The sequence below is a fragment of the Micropterus salmoides genome, unplaced genomic scaffold (genome assembly GCF_014851395.1).
Source record: "Micropterus salmoides isolate LMB-PRFRI ecotype aquatic unplaced genomic scaffold, ASM1485139v1 Ms_hic_scaffold_20, whole genome shotgun sequence".
Classification (NCBI taxonomy): domain Eukaryota; kingdom Metazoa; phylum Chordata; class Actinopteri; order Centrarchiformes; family Centrarchidae; genus Micropterus; species Micropterus salmoides.
In genome coordinates, this window is record NW_024041151.1 from 28,491,447 (window position 1) to 28,513,157 (window position 21,711).

Below are 21,711 nucleotides of genomic sequence, written 5' to 3' on the forward strand. Positions count from 1 at the left end.
TAAACATAGTTTTTTGTTGTCGTTTTGTCTTAATGTCTACCATTATCGTCCAGAACTTGGTACTTGAAATCGAAAACCTATCTTCAATCCACCGATAAATTCCAATGTATTCAAAACATACAGCCCGTCTATCATAGAAGACGAGCCCCCTTTGACTGATGTTTCCGTGACCCAATCAGCGAGACGCAGTGTGGGACGTTCAAATAGTCCGCCCAAAATGGGACGCTTTGATTGGCTGATGGCTGTACAGAGTCTCGGTCCTGATGCAATCTTAGCATTACGTAGTGCCTTTTGACTGTCTTTTTTTGTCTTCAACAAAACTGTATGATGAATGTCAGAAATAACGTCTGTGAATGTTGAAAATGGTTTGCAGTCTAGCTGTGGGCTTGATGCAGATGCTAACCACATAGGGATATAGAGCTAGTTGTAGTCTTACAAAACATAGATCCCTGGGTTATACCATAGTCAAAGTTACAGAAAAAGCCAACATAAACAGCAAGCAAATCTTAACTCGACTGGTTAATTTGGCTTACAGAAAATTACCGGAGAATGACATAGAAATGATTATTGCAACGTTATATGTGCCGTAAATGTGGATTCCTTTGGGTGGGTGGGTCTGCAAATGTATTTTTATTTAAAGCAGAGTTGAGTTTACTTGCAATGAAATGTGCTATATGAAGACATTTGCCTTGTCTTGTCATTTGAGGTATGCCTAACTCTTGTTATCTTAATAAGTAGACCTACATTTTAAGAGGATCCATAATTTTTTGTGGAAGTAGAAAACAATTTATCATCGAAGATGTCCTGAGTACAACAGGCTGACTACAAATATACAATTGAGTCCCATTGAAAGTACCTAAAGAAACAGATAATGGGAATATTCCACAAGCTCTGGTCTGTTTGTCCCCCGTCCTTCCTGGAGGTGGGCGGGACCTGAGTGCATTCTCCCTTCCTCCCCAGTCCCCTCTCGGAAGTAGACGTATCTGTCTATCCCCTTCTTTTATTTTTATATATTTTTTACATAACCCCCTTTCCCCAACACAGCACCATGGACGACTGAACCGAAGAACGGGTCACCGATTTCACCCCTTAATTTATCCTGGAGTTAAGAGGACCGGATGAAATCCAGCTGTGGTTTTCTCCGCTTCGCAGGGGAGGTAAGGCTTGGGACTCCGTCTACTTACTGGGTCTGAGTCAGCCATTTAAATGTCCCTGCACTGTAGTTAGCGCAGTGTTCGCGTAAACACACTGAACTCCTTTTACATGACACCATCCGAGGATAGTGACCAACGTTTTCAACGTGTAACGTTATGTGATAGACAAGTATGAATTTGTGCTCTACTTTATGTCAACAGACGTTAGCGAGTTGTTAGCGACGTCTTAGAGACGCTAGGTAACGTTAAGCTGTCAAATTAGCTCCGTTCCAGGGAATAGTCTATTCCGGGAAATAACTGAAAGAAATGTTTGGTAATGCACCTGCTTCCGAAAGCCCGGTGATTCCCAGAGAATGGGACCTCCCTTGGAGGTTCAAGGTAAAGTTAATTCCCGACAAAATTAGAAGTAACGTTAGTTAGTTAGATTTCACTTGGTCACTTAAGACTGTCACTGACTTGGCTAACGGTACAGTTAGCTAGATACAAAGCTATCTATAGGTTAGTGAACTTATTAAACTAAAGATAGGCTATTTTATAACGTTATGCTAAATAAGGATAACGTTACAGCAAGATAAATGGGTTACTTTTTGGGGTTGCTTGAACAAATTGTGAACTGTTAAATGAACTGATTCTGCAGTGAACTTGATAAACAGACATGACCACAAGCCTTTTTCTGACAGTGTTGTCAGTACGCTTTGCATAACCATGAACAACAGGGCAGGAAAGAAGAAAAGCATATTTATTATTTTTCATAATTTACTGTAGGGATAGAGGATTTAGATTAATTTCCTGTAGTATATGTAATTTATACTGTAACTTCAGTATCGAATGACGCAATAGTCCCAGATAAATCACAAAGATAATAACCACTGGGAAAATAAAATCAGACTGTTGACGCTCCCTGTAAGTATAAAATAACAGCGTGAGAGGGAAAAGTTACTCTATGTCTTACTGGGCACAACTTGTAAGCATAATGAGGGGCTGCAAATAGCTATGTATTCATTTTTAGGGGTCACAAGTCAGAAATGTTGGGGACCACACTGCCATTGATCACCACTTAGCTAACGCTGGGCTGTATTTGCCACCTCCAATATTGTCATAAAAATGGGTGAGGATGACTAGGACGTGTTTAATAAGTTACTCAGTTAAAATCAGTTATTCAGTCTTTGGTTCTGTCACACCTAGAATACTGCCCTTTAAACTGGCCATCAGCAACAGAATCTGGCCTAAAGATGCAGGTTGTTCTAAATAAAGCTGCTCGTCTGGCACTTGGCTCTACATACGTTAACTACATGCATGTACATCTGGCAGGGCTGATGGTTGAATGGAAAATCTCTTTGCATCTCCTAATGCTATTGCGAAGCCTCATTAGTACCAACCACCTGTCCAGCTTGGCTCACCAGATACATGTGGCCCCTCTGGGCATGGTTATAGCACAAGAGTTGCAGCCTCTCCAAGAACCATTTTTTTCGTAAAGTCACCATCACAAACGGGTCAATAGAACTCTGGATTTCTCTGCCTGAAGACGTCATATCTACTACCAATAACAAAATAACTTTCAAAACACATACACAGAAATATCTTGCCAAGTAACAGGATAGGCACATACCCCCACATGTATATGTTTGTTTGTTATGATATGTATTGTGTTTCAATGTTAAGGACCCCAGGAAGAATAGAATAAACGATAAACAAGAAGTGAGAACACTGAATTTACGGTTGACAGAATCTTTAAACCTAAGTCTGAACTAATGATACCAAATGTGTCCTAAAGTGATGTCAACCAGCACTGTCACGTCATGGTTGTTTGTCTGAAGTATAAACCAAGCTCACCAGTTTTTGATAGATAGGTGATTTGGAGTATGTGGTGGTCTGATGTGCTTTGTTCCTGTGTGCAGGTAGCTGTATCCAGTGGGGAGGTAGGCTTAACCAGGGAAGGAAAGAATGAAGTTCTTCGAACCCTGGGGACGCCAGAGGCTGTCTTTTCTTTTAGAAAAGGCTGCCTCTAGGGAAGCCAAGATGTGGAGGGTCTATGTGCCAAAGAAGCCCTCCTCACAGGTGAGGATTTACCTCTGGCTATATGGTACGCCGTGGTTTACTTGTAGTGTAGTAGAGAACCTCCTCCTACGCATTTCCGGCTCAAGAGTACATACCATCTCTTCCAATGCCTTCTCTTGTTTCTGCATTTTAGTAATTGATAAAATAAGTAATTAAAAGTAATAAAAGTAACTGCTGTTCAACATTGATCAGCTCCAACTCAGCATGATACGCTCAGTTTCTGTCACCATTGTTTATAGTAGCCTACACCAACAGTGGCTAAACTCAACATAGAGGAACATAGAAACCCAACTGCCAGTTAGCATTTTGGCAGTGTAATTGCAGAGCGACACACACACTAAAGCACAAGTATAAATGTTCACGACGGCACGTACGTGCCTCGATGCAGAAATAAATTGCCCTTTACTGTAACCCAGAACCCTACTGAACATCACATGCTAGGATACAAGCTATAATTTGAAGAATAGGACTGGCAGATCTAAGGCATATTATTTATCACACTGTCAACAGATGATGTTCCATTTGCAACTTTAATTACAACATACAAGAAATGTATCAAAATCTTAAGTATAAATGCAGTGGAAATCGCTTATAGTGATCATGTCTGTCCAGGTCAAAGTGAACACGATAAGCAGCTGTTTTTTCTTCTTCTTTTTTCCCCCCTGTATATTACAATCTAATTGACATTTTTATACATGAGTATAAAATAATGAAGCAGACAGCTGTGCTATTTACTGATTTAAATGTGGCCCTCTCATGCTTCAAGCCCTGCCTGTATGGTCCGGGTGAAAGCGTTACTCTCCATTCACCTGACCTACCTGCTGCAGAGGAAGAGCGGGGGTGATATTTACGCACTGTAAAAGTATCAAAACGCCAGCAGAGTACAAACGGGAGGGCAAAATACCTCACTGAGCCACAGTGGTGTGAGTATAGTAGAGGAAGAGATTACATGGAACACTATCACCATGATCACTATAAGCAAGTGACTCCTGGTGACACCGCTTGTTTTTAACCAGAAACAGAAGTCTCGCTCAAGGACAATTCTCGCTCTGAAATCTCGTGAGAGGCGAGTTGAAAAGCCGGGTGGAGACGAGAGAGAGGAGTTTGTTGTGTACGTAGAGGAACTGCTAGCAAGGCTTTATTTCCTAACGTTACTCCAACACAACAAACTCCTCTCCAACTCTGACTCACGTTTCCACCATCGTCTTCGTGCAACAGCTCACCTCTCACAAGATTTCAGACTGAGAATTGTCCTTTCTCTTTCTTATGCGTTTTCATATTTTCTGGCATTTCTATAATGTTACGTTGTCAGATGTTAAACATGGCCAAAGCTTCAAATAATAAGGTGTGAGTATTTAAAAGAAATCCCTGTGAGGCCAAAACCTCAGATATACCCCTGTTCTGAATGCTCTGTTTTAAACTGTTTTTTTTCTACTAACGGCTCGGTATGATATCATTCCAAGACGGATTTCCATATATGGTTATTTGCTTGAAGCCATCTACTGCACGGATTCCAAAATGTTGTGTACCTACTGGTCAATTCCACATTAAAATATGTAAAAATAGGGCCCAGGTTTCAATATTTACCAGTGGCCATTCCTCCATTAGTTAGTAGAGTTGGGGGGGGGGGGACTATCTCATGGTTCATTTGAAGGGGAAACTAACCAAGAATTAAATACACAACTCTATATAAATAATAAGTTGTATCAACATTATGTATTCCTCACTGACACCAAGATGTGTGTTTGTTCTAATTACAAAATAAAAACCAGTACAATTTTAAGTACAAAAAAACCCCCTGATTGGTGCATTCCAAAGAAGTACAACAGTTTCCTCATATCTTGCATTATTACCGTCTACAGTGGTAGACAATAATGAAGTTGTTCATATTTTTTAGCCTGCATCTATCCTGCATTAGTACTGTAGTATTTTCCTGGAACATTTCCTGTGTGGGGCTCCCCCAGCGTCCCATGAAGTTGGGATTGTATCGTCATCTAATCAAGCATATTGTGCTCATTTAGCTAATTGGATTGACAGTTGGTTATTCTATCTGTACAGAGAAACTGCAGCGCTGCAGTTAAACCAATGGAAAACAGTAACTTATATAAAGTGGAATATCCAGATAATAAACGTCATATTTAGGGGTTGCATAAGCTGTGAATGTTTGTCATCAGTACAACAGTAATGTATTTCCAAGAAATATGTGTTAAATGTTCATGATGGTGCTTTAATTCCTATTCTTTTCTTTCTCCACTCATGTTATTTTTTTAAAATGCCTAATTTGTCCCTCCGCTGTTCGTGACACCTTTGCAGCTTACCTGCACTTTGTTGTCCACATTCACAGCTGATCTAAAGGTTTAGCTATGCAAATTTAATGGAATTAGCAGAGGGGGTAATCTCTGACTCTTAATCTGAGTCACTGCAGCACGTTCATGTCTCTGCCAAATAAATCAGGCCAACACCACACAATCGACCTCCTGTTGTTGTTGTTCTGTTGTTGTCTGGTTATGGACCCCAGAGTGCAGCCAGGTTAGCTAAGCAGGGAAACCACTGTTCTCTATGTAAGCACAACTTTTTGTGTTTTTCCCCCCAATGTTCTTTACTTCACTGGGCTAATCTAGGGGAACAGAACATTTCACATCCTCAAATTCAAGCATATCCTGCTTGAACTGTCTCAGAAACCGCTGTTGATGTGGGCCAATAAAGCCTAATGAGTCATTGCATATGATATTGAGATATTCAAATAAACCCCACTTTATATAAATAATAACAAACACTTCTTTGTCAAGGCCTTGGAGCTATTTTGTGTTGATAATAAAGTTGCCATTAAAAGGCAATAAATGACAGCACTGAGAGAGTTCGGACACTTATCAGTGCCTTTGGCCAGGTCAAAAAAAATTCTTCCGCTGATACCTTGTCTCTGAACAACTTCCTCCTTTTGAAGTGAGGAAGTGTACTGTAATGTGTAATGTAATTTTTTTCTTGTTAAAATGGATTTTACAAAATTTGGTTTGAAAAATGGTTTCATTCAGAAACCATTATCAAAGTCAAGGTATTGGTACCTGCACAGATCAGATCAGTCTAAATTTTTTGAACGATTCCCTGCCCTACGGACAGAGTGGTGTAACCTCTATAGAATTTGTTCTCCTTATCAAAGGTTTGTGCAGCAACTGACACCCTGCAGTCTGTTCATGTATGTCTTGAACTGAAGAGACTAGGACTGAGAAGTTACTGCAGTATCTAATATGGGGTTGTTTTACTACAGTACAAAGTCAGTCTATATTAATTTGTTAACATTTACATAACAAAGCTGACTTGTATCTGTCACCTGTTATACCCAGGTCAGACAACACATGTTGTCCTGGTCCCTTCTTTACAGTATATCATGCAGTATATTTTGCTGTGAAAAGGAAAAGTCAGCTGTAGAATTATTCCAGTTGTCAGATGGTTCACAAATGTAATTCCTGGAATATTTTTGTATCAGGTTTGGTCTGGTTGTTGAGCTGAGTTAAGAAGATCCTGTTTGTTCATTTAGTGGAAGTATGTCAGTCACAAAAGCCTCCAGTACATCCTGCCTGGCCTTGTTTGGCCCTGTAGTGGAAACCAGGCCAAGTGCGTCTCTGAAATAGCATTGCTGTCTTAAAGAGCTGTGTGTTTCCTTATGTCCAGTGTTGGCTAGTAACGCGTTACTGTAATAATATTACTTTTCCCAGTTACTAAGTAGTGTAACTAATTACTTTTCTAAAACAGTAATACTATTACTAGTTACTAAGGCAAGTAACGCTGTAAATCCACGACTGTGTGACAGCTCTGTGGAACCAGACTTTGTTGTTCATGTCCGCTGATAGCCAAACACTAAAGGAAGAACGGAGAACGAGGGAGAGAGGCGTTCTCTCCACAGCTGTAAGTAGCTGCTGCCATTATTGTGTAACAGTCTAAGATGGAAAGAACATTGTTGTCTAATGTTAACTCATCAGGAGAGAGTGGCTTTAACGCAGCGTTTTGTAACTGCTGAATACTGCTCTGATAAACAGGCTACATGTGCAGTAAAACAGCTGTTTAAAAGTCGGGATTTACTTGCTTTATTTTTTTATTTCAGCCGCTGGTGATAAGAAGCATAAGGCCTAGGCTATATGCTTTGTAAAAACCACACTCCTTGCTGCTGTTATGACTATGATAGGCCTATTCTCTCTCTCTCTCTCTCTCTCTCTCTCTCTCTCTCTCTCTCTCTCTCTCTCTCTCTCTCTCTCTCTCTCTCTCTCTCTCTCTCTCTCTCTCTCTCTCTCTCTCTCTCTCTCTCTCTCTCTCGTGAACACCGCTGCACAAACCTGTCCAAAGTTAGAATCCCCCCCCCGTCATTCTGTGGGAAACACTGAAAAGTAATATAGTAACGTAACTAGTTACTTTTATCACCCAGTAATAAGTAAAGTGATATTACTTTTTTAAGGAGTAATAAGTAACTAGTAATATATTACAATTTCTGAATAACTTGCCCAACACTGCTTAACCTTGCCGTCATTTTAACGCTCCATCAAAGGCTTCTGCCTCATTTTTCACAAGTAAGACGGAGGATAGATACGTGTGATGGCATCTTTTATTGTCACCACGAGGAAACGGGTACAGGAATACAAGTTCCAGTGGTCGGTACAAACATCCCTCAGGCCTGCTGAGATGAGGCTGTTAACCTTGTTGCTTGTTGCAGGATACAGACATCACCCCGGCACAGCGGGACGAGGCCGTGCGCTGGCTGACGGAGCTCCACAGCAGACTGCAGCTGTACCCAGAGACCCTGGTTTTAGCTGTTAGTATCCTGGACCGCTTCCTCGCTCCCATCAAGGTAAATAAAACCCACCCACAGATTTTTGTTGCTGAGTGTTAGCAGGACTATCAAATGGAGCCGCTTTTATTGAAAAATATTAACTCGATCTCTGCTTTTAAGTAAAAAAACTCCTTAAAATCATGAACATAATTATATTATATATAATTACAATATAATTAAAATATGTCTAATATTTGAATTATAATAATAATCCCCAAGATTTTATAGTTTATACTACTGCTATTACTGTCACTACTAATTCATCGCTACCAAAAACCTTTTAATACATTTTTGAAGACGCTTTATTTAAGGTACAAGTACATTCTGTCAAATTCCATTTCTTTGCTAGAGTTTGTGAATTACAATAGTAACCATGATAGAGGATCTTTTTCATATCTCTTACTCCTATGACGCGTCCGTGTCAACCAGGTCATTGGAGACACTGTTTCATTGTGAACCATGGAAATGGAAATGCTGCCTTTAACAACTATATTTGTTTAAATGTGATCAGATAAGCCATGAAATGTAGAGTTGTGATCATGCAGGGTTTGGGTGTGGGATGCTAGGTAAAAGCTCCTCAGGAAGAGAAACTAAAGGGAACAGGATGTGTCATCTTCAAAATGTTCTGTCCTGTCAGGCCAGGATGACGTCTCACACCACCGGCAGGAAGTTAGTGTTTGTAGCTGAGGAATAAAATTGTCCAGGTTTATCAGGAGCTGGACTGTGTATTTCAGACTAAGTGTGTGTTTGTGTGGGAGCAGTGCTCCTAAGCATTTGAGTTTCTTACATCCATTTTATTTTGTGATCTGAAGTGCCTGATTATTAAACACTGATACTGTTAAAGTAGAGAACAGACAACTGACTCATGCTTTCTATTTTTTCTCTACCACAAAAATGATGATTGATGTTTGAAATAGTCTGATTCAAGTTGCATTGTAGGCATTTTTGCTAACCAGTGCTTGAATAAAAGTTAGCAACTTTATTTCTAAAAAGCAACTAAGAGGGTCTGAAAAGTGTGTGTGTGGAGCCCTGCCCAAAGTGAAGTCACACAGAGAGCAGATGAGGAGAGGAAGAAGCAGCGCGACCAGAAATGACAGCAAAACGTGTCCCTATCTGTTTATTCTGGCATCATGTTGCTTAAAATGTTTGTGACGTTCTTATGTAAAAACACACATGTAACCACAACGGGCAATACTGAGGTCAGCAAAATACCATACAATACAGTGCCATAAGTTGATAACGAAATAATTGTGACAGGACTAATGCCGATACTTTTTGTTTGCTGACGCACAACGATAAAAACGCTGTTTAATTGGAAGTGTGTCATCAACATCAATGTCATGCTCAATGATGTGTGTACGTGATGGCGTGTCATTAAACAAGACTAGACGTATTAATCAACTGGACAAGCTCAGACTGCTGCATACAACAGGATCAATCAGGCGCTGTAACGCAAATGTAAAGCAGGAACAACATGAGGACCTGAAGACAGAATCATCCATGAGTGAACATTTGCTTTGAGTCATGGAGTCAAAAGCATCAACAGAGTCACGAGCATAATATAGCTAAGCAAATTCACATGACACAACTGAGATGATGTTCTCAGGTTTGGGAAAGCAACTAAATAGTTGGTTCAAAACGAAAGTGTAGGTGTAGCTAATAACTTTTACAATGGCTGAGTTCCAGTAAGTGTCCCACTTTGCCGTGTCCCTCGGTGAGAATGCAAAATACAAGAACCTGGGATTGGCTAACATAAATGGAGTGCAGCAGTGCTTTTCCTGGGATGACATATTAAAATGTCTTCTCTGAAAAAAGTATGAATCTGAGTTTATACATGGCCGCACATTCCTGAAAAGTGAAAACACCTGTGTGGGAAGACGGTGTCCTGAGCAACAGAGTGGTCTCTGATCTGCCGGCCACAATTCAAGTTCTACACAAAAAACAATATAATAGTTACATTATATATGTTGTCAGCTGATGTTAGGGTGACTCCAGCACACTGGTGTACAACTGACTGTAAAAATTTCAATGACTTACTGATGATATTATTTGTCTTCAGGCTCGTCCAAAGTACCTGCGCTGCATCGCCATCACCTGCTTTTTTCTGGCTGCTAAGACCTGTGAGGAGGACGAGGTGAACACAAACACCACGACACACATGTAGAAATACACACATAATCAGACAGACACTGAGGCTAGAGCCACATGATTACGTTTTTCTCTTAAAACATAACTTTTGCTGCCTTTTACACCTGGCTTCCGCACTATTTTGGTGATTTCGAACCCCTAAAACCCCTTTTGAAAATTCTACTGACTCCGTTTTAGTTTTAAAACTGAAAGCTTTTAAAACAAAAACGTATTGGTGTGGAAGTAGCTTTAGGTGCAAAAAAAAAGAGCATGGAAAGTAACAGTTCTTGTAATTGTGTGTGTGTGTGTGTGTGGCTCAGTGTGTGCCTTCTCTGAAGGACTTGGCTTCCTCTAGCAGCTGTGGCTGTTCTCCGTCAGAGATCCTGAGGATGGAGAGGATCATTCTGGACAAACTCAACTGGGATCTGCACACGGCCACAGCACTGGATTTCCTGCACATCGTACGTCTGTCACACACACCCTTGCTTTATCTGGCATAATCTGAGCTCCATTGGCTTATTTGTTAAATCCTCATTGAACACTTCCCACATTCTGAAGGACTGTCCTCAATGAATTATTGATCACTGTTAGTCACTGTGGATCTGATCCATCCAGATGGTATTCAGTTTGTGTTTGTAGATTTCTCATCAGTGCAGCTAGCGGTACCTGGTGGCAAAAAGACGTTACTGCCTGCCTTACTACAGATCCTGCTGGATGATTTTTCTTTGTTTCACCTCCTGCAGTTTATTTAACTTAAATATGTTTTGCTCAAATCTGTTACATCTTTACTTTACTTTTTTTAATAATGGTTATCTTGATTTTCGCTTAGTGGTGACATTACACAGGTCAGTGTTATTGCATATCAATATAAACATAGTGAATAACAATTACAAATGCACTATTTTGTATCTTCCCTTCCTTCCCAGCACCACTTCCCCACATTCACCCATCCGATATTGTCTATAAATAATGGGCTACACAAGTAAGTTATATGTAACATGTGAAAATAGAGAAGAGCAGTAACAAACAAAGCTGAAACAAAGAAGAGATGATAATCCACAAACATCATGTTTCTCTATTTGTACATCACATTCAAGATTCCGTTTTTACTGATTTAGCACCACATCACTTAACATCTTACATTCCATTTATCCATCCCGAGTCTCTCCTACCTAAGCAAGCTCATCGTTCAAATTTCCATTTTCAAAATAATCTATAAATTGTCCCCACACTATTTGAAAAAAGTAATTTTTTGCGTTTGAGGATATGTTATCTTTTTCATTGAAAGACAGCAGGACATTTTCTTTCAGCCACTAACCTATTTGAGGACTGAGAGGGCAATTAGATGTTTGCAGTAAGCACATATGGAGAAGAATTTGTTTACTTCTCTGTATATATGTGGTGGATGGTGCACTCCCAATATAAAAACATTTTGATCAAGGGGTAACTTGAGAGCTAAAATCTTAACAATAGAATTGTTCATTTCTCCCAAAATAAACTTGTTTCAGCACAGTCCCAGAGACAGTGGACTAAAGTCGCCCTTTTCTGATTACACTTGATGCATGTATCTGGATGATTGCTATCAAATGTTATGCAATTTAACTGGAGTAATCTAAGTACACATTAGCAAGTGACATTGCTAACAACATGTGTCTAATAGTAGCAGATTGGGTTTGGGTTTTAATACAAGCATCCTGCCATTTATCAAATGTAATCTCTACTCAAAAATCCTCCCTCCAGGCATTTAACCTCAGATAAACTTTGCCATAACAGTTTTTCTCTAAAGCAAAAAAAGATGGCCTGATGTCATCATCCATCCCAATGTTTCATTGTAGACATCGTCCGATGGCAATTTTGTAATAATAAATAAATAACAAATAAAAATGGAGATAAAGATCAGCCTCTAAATATTGTGATGTGCTCTGAAATATTATTGTTGGTAAGACTCTCAGCAGTAAAGCTTATATTAAGTATTAGTAGTATACACAGTACTGTGCCAAAGTTTTATGCAGGTCTTGAAATATTTTCTTAAGTAAGAAGTCTTTCAAAAATAGATTAGTTAGTGAAGAGAAGAAAAACTCTAAATCAAAATCAATATTTGGTTGATTTTTAAATTGAAAAAAAGCCCAAAGTCCATCCCACAGAAAGCTCGTTTGTAGCCTTTTCCCTTTCATCCCTGTGACGACACAACAAAACACGCGTCATAATGCTCGCAAAGCGTCTAGGCAGACACGCCCTCAAAAACACACTGTGCTGCTGCACACCTCTCCTCTCCCTTCCAAACACCAGCTACCCTCCAGGCAGTCAATGGACAAAGTTGTTACTGTGATGTAGAGACAGAGCTCAGTTAAAACTTTATGGATGAAAGAAACTTTTGTTACAGATTAAGCTGGTAAGGGGAACATATAAAGCGTGTTTACCGGCTTCTCACAGTTCTCACTGACCTGCCCTACTCTGCTTCTGATTGGCTATTAGTCCTTAACTAGGAACTGCGCATTTGCAACTCCTAACAAACATCATCCGTCCATAGCTAAAACCAAATGTTCAACACACAGGGTGAAAAGAGGAACTGCAGCAATGTGCAGTATGACAAAAATAAAGGTGTTTTTGTAAATTAAACCCTGTAAACCTGTTCTGGTACAACCCCTAAATAAGATTTTGAACCTGAAAATGAATACTACCTCTTTAAAAAATTCTTCATCATCATCAAATATTTGAAATAGAATATGCTCGTAATGATGATTGTTTTTCTCCAACCCCGCCTCCTCTTCTGCTTCTCCCTTAGTTCCATGCGATGGTGTTGTCATGTCGTTCTGGGTTTTTGGACTTCATGTTGGGACTGAACCGCTCTGAGCACCTCACCATGCTCACACGGCGCCTATACCACTGTCTGGCTGACCACATACTCATACAGGTACACACACCCATATACACTCACCTGCCAATTTATTAGGTACACATTGCTGGTACCGGGTTGGACAACCTTTTACCTTCAGAACTGCTTAATTCTTCGTGGCATACTTTCAACAAGGTCCATATTTCAACTTTGGTCCATATTGACATGATAGCATCCCGCAGTTGCTGCAGATTTGTCAGCTGCACATCCATGATGTGAATCTCCCGTTCCACCACATCCCAAAGGGCTCTATTGGATTGAGATCTGGTGACTGTGGAGGCCCCTGGAGTACAGTGAACTCATTGTCATGTTCAAGAAACCACGTTGAGATGATCTGAGCTTTGTGACATGGTGCATTATCCTGCTGGAAGTAGCCATCAGAGGATGATACACTGTGGTCATAAAGGGATGGACATGGTCAGCAACGAGACTCAGGGAGGCTGTCGCATTTAAATGATGCTCAGTTGGTACTGAGGGGCCCAAAGTGTGCCAAGAAAATATCCCCCACACCATTAGCCCACCACCACCAGCCTGAACCGTTGATACAAGGCAGGATGGATCCATGCTTTCATGTTGTTTATGCCAGATTCTGACATCTGAATGTCGCAGTTTTTCCAGTCTTCTTTTGTCCAGTGTTAGTGAGCCTGTGTGAATTGTAGCCTCAGTTTCCTGTTCTTAGCTGACAGGAGTGGCACCCGGTGTGGACCTCTGCTGCTGTAGCCCATCTGCTTCAAGGTTTGACGTGTTGTGCGTTCAGAGATGGTATTCTGCATACCTTAGTTGTAACGAGTGTTTTTTTGAGTTACTGTTGCCTTTCTGTCATCTTGAAACCAGTCTGCTCATTCTCCTCTGACATCAACAAGGCATTTTTTTTGTCCACACAACTGCCGCTTACTGGATATTTTCTCTTTTTCCGACCGTTCTCTGTAAACCCTGGAGATGGTTGTGCGTGAAAATCACAGTAGATCAGCAGTTTTTGAAATACTCAGACCAGTATGTCTGGCACCAACAACAACACCACATTCAAAGTCACTTAAATCCCCTTTCTTCTTCACTCTGATGCTCAGTTTGAACTTCAGCAAGTTGTCTTGACCACGTCTACATGCCTAAATGCATTGAGTTGCTGACATGTGATTGGCTGATTAGCTATTTGTGTTAACGAGCAGTTGAACAGGTGTACCTACTATAGTGGCCTGGGAGTGTACACTGTCATTTTGCACCATAGATTTATCTGCCGCTCTCTAGTTACGTAACAGAGCTGTAAAGCACATTCTGTTTTCTCAACTCAAGATGGAGGCTAATCACCGTCTGAGGCTCAGGTTTTCATGCATGTGGACATTTGACCTGCATGAACAATGAACAGGTTCAAGGGTTCATTTAATGTATAAAAAAATGTTTGTAGGGTGAACAGGCTGTGGCTGGGTGGGTCCTGTCCTTTAGTAAACTTTGGGCTCTGCGTAGGCACCTCACCTCACAGATATCACTGATGCTCGGGAGATGGGTAACAATGACCAGTTTTAGTCACCCGCTGCAGAGCCCTCCGGTCCTGGGCCGTGCACATCCCATGCCAGTTTGTGATGTTTTCAGTCAGGATGCTTTCTATTGCTTCTCTGTAAAAGCTGACAAGAACTTGGCACAGGAATTTTGGTCTCACAAGTTTCCTTTAAAAAAAACAGCCAATGATGTTGGTGTCGTCCGCAAACTTCACAACTCCATGTCAGGGTGTACAGCGGGAACAGGAGGGGACTGAGCACTAGAGTGGAGGAGGTGTGTCCACCCTTCCAAACTGTCCAATATTTAGTGAGGTACTGAAATCAACACATCACATTCTGATGTAGGTGTTGTTATTTTCAAGGTGTGACACACTGAGTTGGGGCTTCAGAAATTACAAAAATATTGCACATGGCCATATTGCAGTTTTGATTTCAATTAATTGTTCTGGCCCACACTGAGTGGAAGGCAGTGGAGATGGCATCCTCTGTGGATCTGATGTTTCTGTTGTGAGGGTCCAGGCTGGCTGGGATGTTGTTCTTTATGTGCTGGAGAACCAGTTTCTCAAAGCACTTCATCAGAACAGGGGTGAGTGCCACAGGGCAGGAGTCAGACTAGACACTGCAGACTTTTAGGTGCAGGAAAAATGATGGCTGTCTCTCCTGTGTAATTTTATTGGTCACATTATGTTACCATATGATCAGCAGTAAGCCAGATATGATTGTTTGTCCCTCATGTGTTTCTGTAGCTCAGAGGATCCATGCTGGCCTTGGCCCTCATCACCTTGGAGCTGGAGACCTGTTGTCCTGACTGGCTGGCTCTCACCATCAACCTGCTGAGGAAGGCACAGGTACAAGACTGACTCTATTTCATTATTGGGTACAACTTGTGGCCAATCAGAAGCTCTAAATGTTCAGTGTGGAATATGTGACCAAAACAAATAGAAGTGTTGGAAGAGAAGCGGCAGAAAGCTCAGGTTGAGCTTCTGTGAAGAACCAGATCAACAAGCAAAGAGGAAACTCCTGATAAGTTTAATTCAGTTCCTCAAAATGGATCAACATCTGTCATCTGTAGACAAAAAACAGAAGAGCACCGATGTCAAAATTCTAACTAAAACAAAATTCAAACTGCACTAAAAATACATTTTAGATGAAATATTACAACATCTTCACTCCTTGTTAGCCAGCAGACTTTATCATCTCAGGTGCAATTGTTTTTCTATGAGAGGCTCTGGAAGAGAAGAAGACAAACAGACAGAAACGCAAAGGAAAACAAACTGTCGTCAGAGATCACTAAACATGTAGTCTGATGTAGCAGGAGGGAGAGGTGGCATTTGGAAACGCTGTAGGAGAGCAAGCGCAGAGGAACTGATGTGAATACTTTAACATTAGAGAGCAAAAACGGACCTAAAGAGCTTCTCTTTTTAGAGACTCGCCCCTGACCAGGAGTCAATCTGGTTGATTGTCTCTGCAGCTGCTGTTTCCTGGTTTAACTCCTCCCCCTCTCCGTTTGCCATCACAGCCTTTTAAAATGGCTGTAAGTCAATAAGCTCATTGTCCCTGACTCTGTTTGAGCAAGGCAGTGAGTGTCAGCAGGAGACAACAGCAGTCTAACATACTGACATTATCAGTCACACAGCTCGTAAACTAGTCAAATAAAACTGTCAGACTTATCATTGGATACTTTTGTTTTATTCTGTAGGACATCTTAAATCTTTATTTAATGTTTATTTTTTATCCTCATATTTTACTGTCCTTGTTTTAATGCTTTTCTGTAAAGAAATGAATGAACTGTACTTTAAAATGAATAATGGCCATTCATCATTTTGACTCCTTAACCAGTCTGTCCAGAGAAACAATATACAACAAATAATGTTCAGGTTGCCACAATTACTGATCATGCACCACAGAAGAAAATTGTAAATTATATAATTACATAACATTTAAGGCGAAATAAAGGTAAATTATTTAAGCAAAAATAATGAACTTAGTTTATTGCATATTTGTTATATAATTTAATTACTACAGTTAAATCTACTTTTGGCCAGTTTATTAATGTTGTTTTCATGATGCATGATGCTGACCAATGTTATCCAGCTGAAATGTTTCTGTTAATTCTCATCGGCTAATCATCAGAATGTTGTTTGATCTTCCAACATGTCCTGTAATGAACACTGTTGCCTGTAGGGGATATGTCTTTCTTACAGCTCCCTCTGCTTCCACCTGTGTGTCTCCTTTGTTCTTCTCTCCTCCTCCTCCTCCTCCTCCTCCTCCTCCCTCTCTCTTAGATCGACAGTTCCGAGTTGATCCGGAGTCGAGAGCTTGTGGCTCGTAGTCTGTCCACACTGAGAGCTTCCCTGCCTCCAAACACTGTCTACATCTACCAACCCTTGCAGAACCAAAACACCCTGCAGCCTCCTGCACAGGACCCCACTCTCCCCTGCCGCACACTGGGTATGTGTTAAAGGGGAACCTCACTGCGTTACACATCATAGTCTGTTACAGGTCTTGGATTAACTGTGTGAAAGTTGTATAAAGCCTTTTGGGGCTTCAGAGGGTTGTGGAGTTTGAAAGAAGTGAGCGTATCAGACCCCAGTAGACCGCTCATCATCTCTGCCTAAGGTTAGTGGCACAAGGCTACATTAGCAGCTACCAGCATAATGTACCAGCGTCTGGCCAAAATGCATCGTGGGTATTGTAGGTACTTCGACAAGGAAGAAGATTGTGTGGAATCTGTGTTAATTGTTTTAGTTCTGACTTTAACTTGAACTTTTGATAGTTCATCCAGAAAGGTATTAAAAGTACTTCTGTGACTTTTTTCTTTCCAGGGACCATCACCTCCACCAACGAGTCTTCTAAGGAGCACGCCCTCGCCCCTGTCCAGCAAGATCTGACACCTGCTGCTGGGGTAGGGGGGAGCCATCAGCCCTGGAGCTCCGTCTTCTCCTCCTCCAGCAGCATCCCAGCTCTACTCTCCCCACCCAAACACCTCCGCCATCTGAACCAACTGCAAAAGGTCACGCTGCGCTACAAGGCCTCTGCCAAGCGCAAGGTAACACTATCTCCCTCGCTTTAAAAAAACACAAGAACTTCATGCAGGGGCGTGAGTAGGGCAGATAAAAAATAATCGTTAACTAATTGTTTGAGTTAGTTTTTAAGCTCAGGTTTCTGACATTTTATACATTTTATTTACGATAAACTGATGAGTCATGAAAGTAATCGGGAGAGTTTCTGATAATGAAAATAATAGTTATTTGCAGCCCTACAGCTGAGTCACAATCTAAGTCTGTCTGTTCAGGTGGAGGAGATGGAGGTGGACGACTTCTATGATTGCATCAAACGCCTCTACAATGAAGACATCACCACCACCGCCGTCCAGGAGGGGGCAACACCTGCAATGGGGGCAGTAACAACAGGTGGAGGAGGAGGAGGAGGAGGTCTGGGTGTTTGCAGTGTCCTGTTGTCCCTACAGGAAGGCAGCTCTTCCCCCTGCCCGCCTCTGCAGCCAGTCAGTGCCTCCTAGAGACCAAACAGGAACCTGTAAACCAAAACCACCTTCACACCTTTCAAATTAAACCTCACAGTTTAAGGATTCAAACTATATTAATTTTTTAATCAAACAGTGACATTTAGGCAGTTCTTTTGGCAACCGTGATGGATCACTCCCTCAGCAATAGGGAACAAAGTCAGGAGAAAAGGACTTTATTCAGTGTTTCCATTTAAAGGCAGCTCCTCAGGAAATGTTGCCCATCAGAGCTGCAGAAATGTCTTTTACTTCACTGCTCTTGATTAAACGTACAGTAAAAGAAGAAAATATTGACGTATAATAAAAATGAAATAGTGATACAAGTAATTTCAGTGGTTAAGGTGGTTTTGGTTTCAGTCAAACTGAACTTCAGCTGTCCTGAGGTCAGTTCCCATCATCCCCTGCAGCGAGAAAACAGAGCCCAAAAAAAATTTAACATTCAAAAACTAAACCTGCTGCTACTATCTTATTAATTCTATTTGTTGAACACAAATACAATATTACAAAAGTTAAAAAAAAATTATAGATAGAAAAGTGACCTTCAAAAAAATTTTGATTTCTCTACCCCTGTGTGTGTGTGTGTGTGTGTGTGTGTCTCTCTCTCTCTCTGTCCTGTCCTGAAAGATTTTTGAAAACGTCATCATTTGTCAACTTATATTTGTTCTTGTTTCTTTCGTGATACATATTTATGTCTTTATTCTGTCTTCTCTCTTTCTTCGCTCTGCATGTTTTCATCTCTATTTATCTTCACAGAGTCTAAATTTCAAGTTTCTGTATAGACATTGTCTGTATTGCTTGCCCAGATAGAATGAGTTATTTTTTTTGTGAAGTGCAATTTGATTGTTTATAAGATGCTAATATAAATATCCCTCTCATAAATCCCTCCCTCTTTCCCTTTCCTCTCAGCTTGTTGGCTTGACTGAATGAAAGTTTCTCAGGTTGTTTTATCCCACAAACTAAAACGGGTCTCTTTGAAGCTGCCACTGAAATCTGGTTTCCTCCTGCACGTGTCTTGGCTGGCAAATGACATTCATCATTTTACTGGTTGTCTCAAGTCACCTTGAGAGAATAGACAAATTATTAGTCACTGCAGCAGCTCTCAGTGGGTTGGAGGTAACCACAGGCTGTCAAACACTGTAGGATCTACAGTACTTGCTGTACAATCAGGGCCCTGTTCTTTAAACCTCGCTCACGTGTCCCAGGCCAACAATATGTTATCCAGCTAACTTGGTTCATTGAACGCAGAGACACCAAGGGATCCTGATTTTTTTCCCAATAACGTACATCCTCTCATCTATAACCTTAAAGAATCTTGAGAACTTGGTGTTAAGACAACAGCTCCAGTTAAATTCTATAAAACTGCATCTTGCTTGACAATAAACCTAACTTTGTTGTCCTTGTACAAAGAAAAGGCCCTGGTGAAAGTCTGACTGCATGTGGTTTCTGTGTTGAAGTAGACAGAGGGAATTAAAGTTATAGTTAATATATCCATATGTAATAAAACAACATTGAGTTATTAAAAGCATTTTAATATTAAGCTAAAAAAAAAAACTGCTTTTTTTTTAGTTGAGCGGAGCTTCACAAGGACACAAGTGACAATCTTCACTCTGATGTTCCAAAAAAAATATGTGACAGATTCTGTTTTTATGTCTTGACGTTCAGTTTAATATATTTTTATTCCTGCAAAAAGCTCTGTTGTTCCTGCTGTGGGAGCTGCTGGTGACTGCTCCAGGTCCCTGAACCGGCACCAATAAATAAAGAGATAAGAAGAATAAAAACTGCGCAGGCTCTTTGTCTTCATTGTATCACACAAACACATTCATGTTCTACATTTAATTTTTAAATAGAGTTTTTCCCAACAGAGCAAAATTTCAGTTCATGGATAAACATTACGCAGAGGTGGTCAGGGGTGAAAGGTCACAACAGGCAAGTCAACAGATCAATGAAGTGTTACAAAAGGCAGTCAGAGCTGAGGACCGCAACAGAAATGATGTTGATGTTATTTCTATTAACCAAGTAAATTCTGCTTTTTATAGTAAGCTGTAGAAAGTGAAGGGACAGAAAGGCAGGTACAGACAAGAAAAAAGTACAAGGGTAAACCAGAGTGAGAAGGAGAGTTAATATTGGACTTTCATTCATCTGATGGACAGGAGGAAAACTCCAATGGAACAATGTTGCTCTGTGGAAGCAGCTGTTCTTAAATATGTTAGCTATAACAACTTTACAAAACTATAATACTGTGTGTCAGAAGTTGTTTTCCAGCAGTTTTGTGACCAGCCTTCGCATCTCTTTACAGAAACACTTTCCCTGTTTCTTCTGTAGATTCATTATTTGTGGCTGGTTGCTATGAGGGGTGGAACATTATCAGTATTCTATTTTATTTGTCCAGAACATTCTGTGCTGCCTGTATAAACCGTGCGATAAGAGTGAATTAACGTTATTAAAGTTGAACATTTTCAGCTCACACCGTTCGCGTCGCCCAGTTCGCGTTGCCCGGTGCGAATTTGCGTTTATTCACATCTTTGCATTGAACTTGTAATGGTGCCACGCTGTTGGTCAACATCGCAGAGATCTTGTCAGGTGCTAGTGGGGCCTATGAAACACTGGCGTGCATGAATATTGTTACGTTCCACCCCTCATAGACCACTGGTTCTCAAAGTGGGGTCCCTAGCAAAGAGGGGGATCATTTATTTTCACTATAATTCCATCCATGAGTAACACAACAATAGAATGAATGACTATTTTGGTCATGGTCTCATACACTTTCTATGATAAAATATCTAAAAGCAAAAATCCTATCAGTTGGGGGTCCCTGGTCTCATTTATGTCAGTTTAGGGGTAAAATAACGTTAGATCTGTCGCATTTTCTGTCAGCTCACTCTCACTCTGTATCATCGGTGTTTATGGTTTAATAGCACCGTGCTGGGCAGGTGACAGGTGTGCTTGTAATGTTTCTGTGCTCTGTAACAGTCACAGCACTGATGTAAAGTCACACAGCTGACGGGAATTAGTGCGTCCGCCGTCGTGTCATGTTTCAGTCACTGCCAATTGGAACTTGAGCCGATAAATAGCAAATCCCCATGACTACTGCAGAGTCATTTGACCCAGAAATGAATGGCAGTTGTACCCTTTCCCGCTGAAGACAAAAGACAGACTTTAGTGAGGTGTTTTATCCAGTGAGTCTGCAGCCATGCTACAGCTCTGTATGGCAGGCCAAGCAAAAATAAGAGATTTTTTAATGTTAACACAATGACACATTACCGTGTGATCTCAGACTTCAGGTGATCTCATAATACAGACCATTGTAATGAATATAAATATAAATATTTGGAAAATAAAAAACCTTTTTGAGCATTTTTGACCAGGAGGGGGCACATTCTCACTATCATATCTCACTTGTTAAAACCTAAACAGACCTCTTGTTCAGAGATAAGGCATAGTAAATATGTCATATTACCCATTTTGTCAGAATTTACAGCCTTCCAAAGACTTTCAGGATTAGAATGAGCTTGTTATGTAGGTTAGATAGTATGTGATTTGGCTTTCCTGAGAGCAGACACTGTGCCAAAGTCCTAGGCCACCCAAAAATTCTCATTAAAGCCATTTACCTGAGAATATGTGTTTAGCCTATTAGTTAAATT

The 21,711-nt window shown here is 40.7% G+C and overlaps 1 protein-coding gene across 1 annotated transcript; it reads left to right on the forward strand.

Annotated features, from left to right (window-relative positions):
* The first annotated feature begins 937 nt into the window (after window positions 1-937).
* ccni (cyclin I) lies at window positions 938-19,851 on the forward strand. The gene is made up of 10 exons (XM_038733786.1): window positions 938-1,157; window positions 3,053-3,212; window positions 7,915-8,049; window positions 10,091-10,165; window positions 10,479-10,619; window positions 12,944-13,072; window positions 15,294-15,395; window positions 16,833-16,998; window positions 17,373-17,596; window positions 17,843-19,851. Exons 2-10 carry the CDS (start codon window positions 3,099-3,101, stop codon window positions 18,065-18,067), a joined length of 1,311 nt encoding a protein of 436 aa, XP_038589714.1. The 5' UTR covers window positions 938-1,157; window positions 3,053-3,098; the 3' UTR covers window positions 18,068-19,851.
* Window positions 19,852-21,711: the final 1,860 nt, after the last annotated feature.